At 51.7% G+C, this 7,410-nt stretch overlaps 1 protein-coding gene across 1 annotated transcript in view; it reads right to left on the bottom strand.

Moving 5' to 3' along the window:
* Smagp (small cell adhesion glycoprotein) overlaps nucleotides 1-7,182 on the bottom strand; it is a 15,270-nt gene extending 8,088 nt beyond the window's left edge. The window contains exons 1-2 of the mRNA XM_005353883.3: nucleotides 7,104-7,182; nucleotides 6,516-6,584 (exon numbers count right to left, since the gene is read on the bottom strand). Coding sequence (XP_005353940.1) covers nucleotides 6,516-6,549 — 34 coding nt within the window. The 5' untranslated portion in view covers nucleotides 6,550-6,584; nucleotides 7,104-7,182. The remainder of the gene's footprint in view (nucleotides 1-6,515; nucleotides 6,585-7,103) is intronic.
* Nucleotides 7,183-7,410: the final 228 nt, after the last annotated feature.

The raw sequence follows: 7,410 nt of genomic DNA, 5'->3' as shown, positions 1-7,410 counted from the left end.
CACAGAGGGAGGACCACAGAGGGAGGACCACAGAGGGAGGACCGCAGAGGGAGGGTCACAGAGGGAGGCTCTGTAAAGAACAGGTGAGCCAATGGGATTGGGGAGACAGAAAATACAGAAGGAAGTAAAAGGAATTCCATGGTGGTTGTTGGTTCGAATATGTGGAAAACAAGCAGGAAGAGGGCAGGGCGGTGCGATGTGGGAAAGAGCTACAAATTTAAATAAGAGAGTAGTGATATTTTCCTGAGAGGTTCCCTGAATAAAACCTGGAAGATGGTGATAGAGGCAGCCTGCAAGCAGCAGAGACGCAAAGTCAAGGTTAGGCTGTCTATAATGACCACTGGGCACCTGGGCTGGAGTGCAGGCAGTCTGTTAAAGGGGCCACGGGGAGACACCTTGGAGGGAGCAGCAGGTAAAGAGAGGTAAAGCCATGCAATGACAGAGCATATGCCTGCGGGTATCCGTGAGCTTCCAAGCTGTTACAGGCTCATTACAGAGCCATCTTGCTAAATGTTACTCTCGAAAATGCAGAGGATGGGGCTGGAGATGGCTCAGCTGTTATAGCACTGACTGTTCTTCCCCAGAATCCAGGTTTAAGTCCCAGCACCTACATGGAACTTTCTGGAACTCCAGTTCCTAGAACAGCTGATGTTCTCTAGTGAACTGTGCAGGCACTGCATGCATGTGGCACACACACATAAAATGCAGGCAAAATATTCATATACATAACACAAAAATGAAAAAAATCTCCATTTTTAAAAAATTCAGATGCAATATATGGGTGGAGGACCCCGGAAATCCAAATATCACACTTTTGAAATCCTAAACTATGATATCCTGCAGAAGCTTAATCTAGTCCACTGGAGGATGATGAGAGAGAGAGAGAGAGAGAGAGAGAGAGAGAGAGAGAGGGGAGAGAGAGAGAGAGAGAGAGAGAGAGAGAGAGAGAGAGAGAGAGAGACAGCAGCAACTCTCAGGCTCTCGGGCCTGGGGAGGGCACTGTGGACTTTCCGGTCCACTGCAGCCCATGCATGAATGCAGATCCCATCAGCAGAGCCGTGAGAAATTGTAACCTGCTTTGATTTGTTCTGCAGGGCTGGCTGGCAACTGAACCTGGGCTTGTGCACATGCCAGGTGAAAGTGGTAGGAGCTGGGTCCAGCTCTTTCAAACCCCAAGCGGCTGCTGCTATTTTAAACGAATGAATTTTGGGTTGTGTTATGTGGCAACAGTGATCCCAACAGATTGATTTTAAGGGATCCCTTGACTGTGGCTCGGCTAACAGGCTGAGAGTGAAGATGAAAGCAGACCTGACGCACGTGACAAACCCAAATGGGGAGCCTTTCTCTAGCACCTGAAAGCCCTGACTGGGTCTGGCAGAAAGTGGCCAGATCTGCTGGAAAGCAAAACCCCATAGGACTGGAGATGGGGTGGAGTCACACTTGTTAGGGATGGGGAAGCTCTCTGATGAACGGAGTGGGGATGGGGCATGACTGCTTATCAGATATCCAAGATGTAAAGAAAAACTGGTCTAGAGATTAAGAAATGGGAGCTGGGTGGCGGTGGCGCACGCCTTTAATCCCAGCACTCATAAGGCAGAGGCAGGTGGATCTCTATGAGTTCGAGGCACCCTGGCCTACAAGAGCTAGTTCCAGGACAGGCTTCAAAGTTACAGAGAAACCCTGTCTTGACCCCCCCCAATTAAATAAATAAATTAAAAAACGTGGGAACATGGGTCGGGGATACGACTCAGTGTAGAGGACTGGCCTTTCAGTGCGTGGCCCTCTGTTTCATCCCAGCATCGTGAGAAACAGTCAGGGCTGGAGAGATGGCTCTTCCAGAGGACCCAGGTTCAATTCCCAGCACAGCACCACAAGGGACCTCACAACTGTCTGTGACTCCTGTTCCAGGAGAAATCAGATACCCTCACACAAACATGCATGCAGACAAAATACCAATGTACATAAAATAAAAAATAAATTTAAAAAAGATTAAAGTAATTAGCATACTCAAAATAGGAGGCTGGGGGAGATCAGTCACGCTGTAGGTAGGCGGGTCAGTGCACACATGGTAGGTAGGCAGGTCAGTGCACACATGGTAGGTAGGCAGGTTGGTGCACACATGGTAGGTAAGCAGATCGGTGCACACATGGTAGGTAGGCAGGTCGGTGCACACATGGTAGGTAGGCGGGTCAGTGCACACATGGTAGGTAGGCGGGCCAGTGCACACATGGTAGGTAGGTGGGTCAGTGCACACACGGTAGGTAGGCAGGTTGGTGCACACACAGTAGGTAGGCGGGTTGGTGCACACAGTAGCCGAGTCAAGTAAAGCCTGGACATCAGTGCAATTACCACAGAACCCACAAATGACCTTCACCAGACAAGTTTTGGTTGAATGCAAAGCTGTAGTTTAGGGCAGGTTCAAGAAAAATGGAAGGAGGAACTGGAGGCAGAATATAAAATGTGTGTGTGCTGCCAAAGGCCAATGTCTTCATCTTATTGTTTCTGATCTTACTGCATCAGCTAGACTGGCTCACAAGCCCCAGGGATCCCATCTCCACTGTGACAGAGCCATCCCCACTCTTGTCCCATAACTAAACATTTTTTTCTTTGTGACAGCATTTAGCTATATAGCCCTGGCTGGTGCAGACTCAGAGATCTGCCTGCCTCTGTCTCCCAGTGCTGGGTTTAAAGGCCTAGCTCGATGCAAACCCTACAGAGTTCTTCTGTACAGGTGAATACAGGAGTGGAGCAGCCACCGGAGCCCAAGGGAGCTGCCAGCCAGGGCTCTGTGTGCACTCAGGAATGACTCACAGAGCAAACAGTTCACGGTGCACAGCTGACGGGGCGTCATGTCCTCGAAGAGACGGGATCTATGCAGCGACAGGGGACTGGCTGCACACAGCTAATCCCCTGTCACAGAAAGCAGAGAACCCGGACATGGTACAGCAAACGGGGAGATGGTGGAGGGGACGCCTCAGCAGGAAACAAGAGATGGTGGAGGGGGACACCTCAGCAGGAAATGGAGAGATGGTGTAGGGGACACCTCAGCAGGAAAATAGGGAGATGGTGTAGGGGACACCTCAGCAGGAAAATAGGGAGATGGTGTAGGGGACGCCTCAGCAGGAAACGGGGAGATGGTGGAGATTCCTTTCTAGAACTTTGATTTGCTCAAGACTGTCTTACGAGTGAGGATGGGAAGCAAGCGCTGAAGGAAATTCAGAGGTTCACATGAGGGTTATCCACGGTGGTTTGACCTTAGGTGCCCTGCTGATCTTAGTTGCTTTTGAATCGATATTGCAAACCAGGGCAGGTCCATAGCCTCCTCTGAGTGCTGGTGTTACACGCATGCACCATCACAACTGGCTAGTTATGACTTTTACAGTGAAAACAGACAACAACAACAACAAAGTAATCTAATCCAGAAAGCCTGGCACCTAAAGAAGGCAGCTGGGCTGTGGGTGTCTCCGTGCTAGAGTGGTTTTGCACACGTAGGCCCCAACTTGGATCCCCAGTTCCTGTCAGTTTTTCCAAAGAAAGAAATCTGCACCTTCAGAGTAGGCAGGTGCGGGCTGAGGGCCGTGGGGCTTGAGGCTCCGCCCAGATCCGCTCCCACACCTTTCTTTTGTTGACCCAGATACTCGCTGATTTCTTTGTGTCTCTGTCTTATCAGGAGCTTTCAGATCTGCTGCCACCCGAAGTCGCCAACCTGCTTATTTGCTCTAGGCCTGCCTAGACGGGCCACGCCCACAGTCCTCCTTCCCATGGGAACCCACTCCGCAATTCTGTCCCTCTCTCCTGCCTCTCCTGTGCCCCATGGCCAGTGGCTGGGTGAGGGAAACCCGGACGGAAAGGACACACCGTGGGGGTAGATCCAGCCTGGCACAGCCTTCATCAGCTGCAACATGGGAAATGTTCTTTTTTCTTTCTTTTAAACTGGGAAATCACTGAAAATTTCTTAACTTCCTCAAACTCAGTTTTTGCTTTCATAAAATAAGAATAAAACTTGCTTGGTGTGTTGAGAACTAAGTTCAGTGAAAAGTTCTAAGTGTTTCAGATATGGTGGGGACTACTGGGTAGTAAGGGTTGGGCTTCCCCTGGTGGGGTGGGCGGAGTTCCCAAGGCAGGGCTTCTGTCTGTTCTACTGTAACAGGGAGGGCTGATGCGCAGTCCAGCACCTTGGTCCACAGTGGCCTCGGGCTTATGGAAATGCCTTTGAATGATTGCATTTTAATGACTTTTCCTTCAATATCTAGAAAATGAGCTTTTAAATAATATTAAGATTGCCGTATCAGCCAATTAATTATTCATTACAGTATTTTCATCCATAAGAACTCATTATAAACATCATTATATTTGGGGGGTATTGAGACAGGGTTTCTCTGCGTAACAGTCCTAGCTGTCCTGGAACTCGATCCGTAGACCAGGCTGGCCTTGAACTCACAGAGAATCTCCTGCCTCTGTCTCCTGAGTGTTGGGATTAAAGGCAAACATCATATTAATGCTACCATAGTCTTAACCTGGAAAGGTTGAAAAACACACATTTTAAACTTTTTGTTTTTAGACAGAGGAAAGAGCCCACCGGGACATAGGGAGTCTCACGGTGTGGTGCAGAGTGGCCCAGCATCCCTGAAGGGTTCCTTAGGGACCCCTGACTGAGGAGGAGGGATGTGAAGGTGGGTATCCAGGAGCTGGACCCTGCAGGGATCCTGCTGATCTCTAGTCTTCTCTCCACTCGTCGGATGCAGGATTGCTACATCTGGTGAGCAGGAAACTGTACACCCTGAAAGTCTACCCCGCTTACACCACTTGTACCAAGAACATAAACACACAACTCAATTCTAAAAATGGGCCAGGAGCCAGTGAGATGGCTCAGCAGGGGGGACACTTGCTGCTAAGCCTGACAACCGGAGTCCCTGAAACCCACATGGCAGAAGGTTGTCCTCTGACCTCCACATGTATGTTACGGCATGTGTGAGCACATGAGCACACATGTGCACAAAATGAGTGAGTACTTAGAAAATGGGCATAGTCTTGAACAGACACTTCTCTGGAGACACCCAGGTCATATCACAGTCATAGGGTAACAATCAGAGTCACAATGAGATGCCGCGTCACACACAGAGACAGCTAGCATCACACTCACCCCAGATAACAAGTGTTGGAGAAGATATGGGGAAACCAGAACCTTCGTGCACTGCTTTGGGGATATACATAACACAGCTACTATGAAAACTTGTATGGTGGTTCTTTTAAAACAATATATAATTGCTATATAACAGCTCCACACCTGGATGCATATCCGACAGAATGGAAAGCAAACAGCAACCAGATAGTCACTTTTGTGTGGCTGATCAGGACGCACACATACGATAGGATACCACTTAAGACGTAAAGCAGAGGAGATTCTGACACAGCTACAACCCGGCTGACCCTGAAGGCACTGCACTAAGTGGGATAACACAGAGCAAATTCCGAAGCCCCGCATCCACAGACTCCAGTGCTTAGCTCCTCCCACTCTAGCTGCGAGTTCTGTCTGTCGGTCTGTCCATCTCTTTGCTCACCTCTTCTCACCAGATAAATGGGAATCAAATGACTCAGATTTACAAATCCCAGGAGGAACTGCCCTAGATTTGCCTTCCCTGGGGTCCTCTCTATCTTCAGATCAACAAAAGCAAAGTCACTCGAAGCGAGCCTTTGTTCTCCTGAAAAATGAGACTATACATAAGAAAACACAGGGATATAGATCAAGGTTTGTCCCTCCACCTGGCTAGCACAAGGTGAAAACAATCAATATGTAAATATGTCACTGGGCCAGACCCGCCTGATTAGGAACTGCAAGGTAAGAATCAATTCATCACCCAGGAGCGCCGCCCAGCACCTCTAGGGAGCAAGGAGTGAATTATAAGGTAGGGTCTCTTTCCAGGGTTGCAGGCCACCACCACCGGCTCCGTGCAACGTGCAACACTCGGCTCCGTGCAACACCCGCCTCCCCTTTCTGACAAGGTCTTATGTAGCCCAGGCTGGACTTGAACTCACTATGTAGCTGAGGATAACTTGAATTTCTGGTACCTCCCAAATTGCAAGGAGAAGGGACCACAAGCAGAGGCCATCACAGTGGGTTCCACCCCACAGGATTCATTCCACACAGGGGATCAAACCAGCGCTTGGCAAGCACTCTACCATTGGAGCTATATCCAAGCCCTCCCAGTCATCTTTAGAAGACTCTTTCCCACCTTCAACTACAGGGGTGAATGTAAAAATTGGTTCCTTTGGGCTTAAAAGAACACAACGAGCCCAGGTTACTATCAGAACCCGGAACTGGCTAGGTCCAGATGCACTAATGGGCACATTATACTTGAATCCCGCTTCCTCTGGAGGCCTTTTCCTGTGTGAGGCCAGGGAAGGAGGGAGGGAGGAGGGTCTTCCAGTCTACTGGGGCTTCCCGGACTGGTTCAGGGGTGGAGTGGGTATGGCTTGTTGAACAGTTTCCATATTCCATTTATTCAATCACTTACCTCCAGGAGAAGGTGTAGCCGGTAGGCTGCTCATCGCTGCTGAGGGCAGAGTATCTAGCAAGGCCAGTTCTGTGGAAAGAACGGAAAAGAACGCGGTAGATGGGGTCCTGAGGTTGCATGGCCTGGAGATCCCAGCAGAGCTTTCGGCGCCAGATTTTCCTGAATCCCTTGCCCCTGGACGTGTCTCCACTCTTCCTTTTGGTTCTCCCTGAGGATCTAATCAATTTTCATAAGCAAATCCCTCCCCAAGAGCAGATCCCAGCCCGGGTTTATCTGGGACGTGTCACGTTGGTGACTCTTTCCCCAGGTCGCCCCTTTTACCAGGCCTGGGAAAGTCAGGCAAGGGTTGGCAACTGAGCAGCCGACCGGGTTCCGCCCAACAGATCCGGGCACCACGGCCACCTGCATTACCTGGAGCCCAGCGGGGACGGACACTGAGTCCACCCGCTCTCCGGGGACCCCGCGCGTTCCGTGCCCGCGCCCTTGCGGCCGTCGAGGGTCCCCGCAGCCGCGCGCTCCACGCCCCGGGTCCAGTTCCAGCCGCCGAGTGCGATCCCGGGCTCCCAGGCTCCCCCGCCGTACGCTCACCTTTCCAGTCCGACCGGCGACGGGGCAGGGCCGGGAGCCGCGCGTTCTTTTGAACTCGCCGTGGTGGGAGCGGCCGAGATTCGCTCGCCCAGGCCGCACCCGGGACCCCGCGCCGAGCGGCCGCCGAGCCCGGGCCGCGGTGGGTGGGACAGGAAGGAGCGCGGGGCCGCCCTCGGCAGGTTCCCCCGGGAGGAAAGGCCACTGTCCGGAGCCGCCCTCCCTCGTGCCCGGCTCGGCGTGGGGCGCGACCCGCAGGGGCGCAGACCCCCGCGCGGACCCGCCGGTGTCCCGGGCCGCTGCAGGTGAC

The sequence above is a fragment of the Microtus ochrogaster genome, chromosome 15 (genome assembly GCF_000317375.1).
Source record: "Microtus ochrogaster isolate Prairie Vole_2 chromosome 15, MicOch1.0, whole genome shotgun sequence".
Taxonomy (NCBI): Eukaryota; Metazoa; Chordata; class Mammalia; order Rodentia; family Cricetidae; genus Microtus; species Microtus ochrogaster.
The sequence above is the reverse complement of the archived record's forward strand: the minus strand, read 5'-3'. Positions and strand labels throughout refer to the sequence as shown.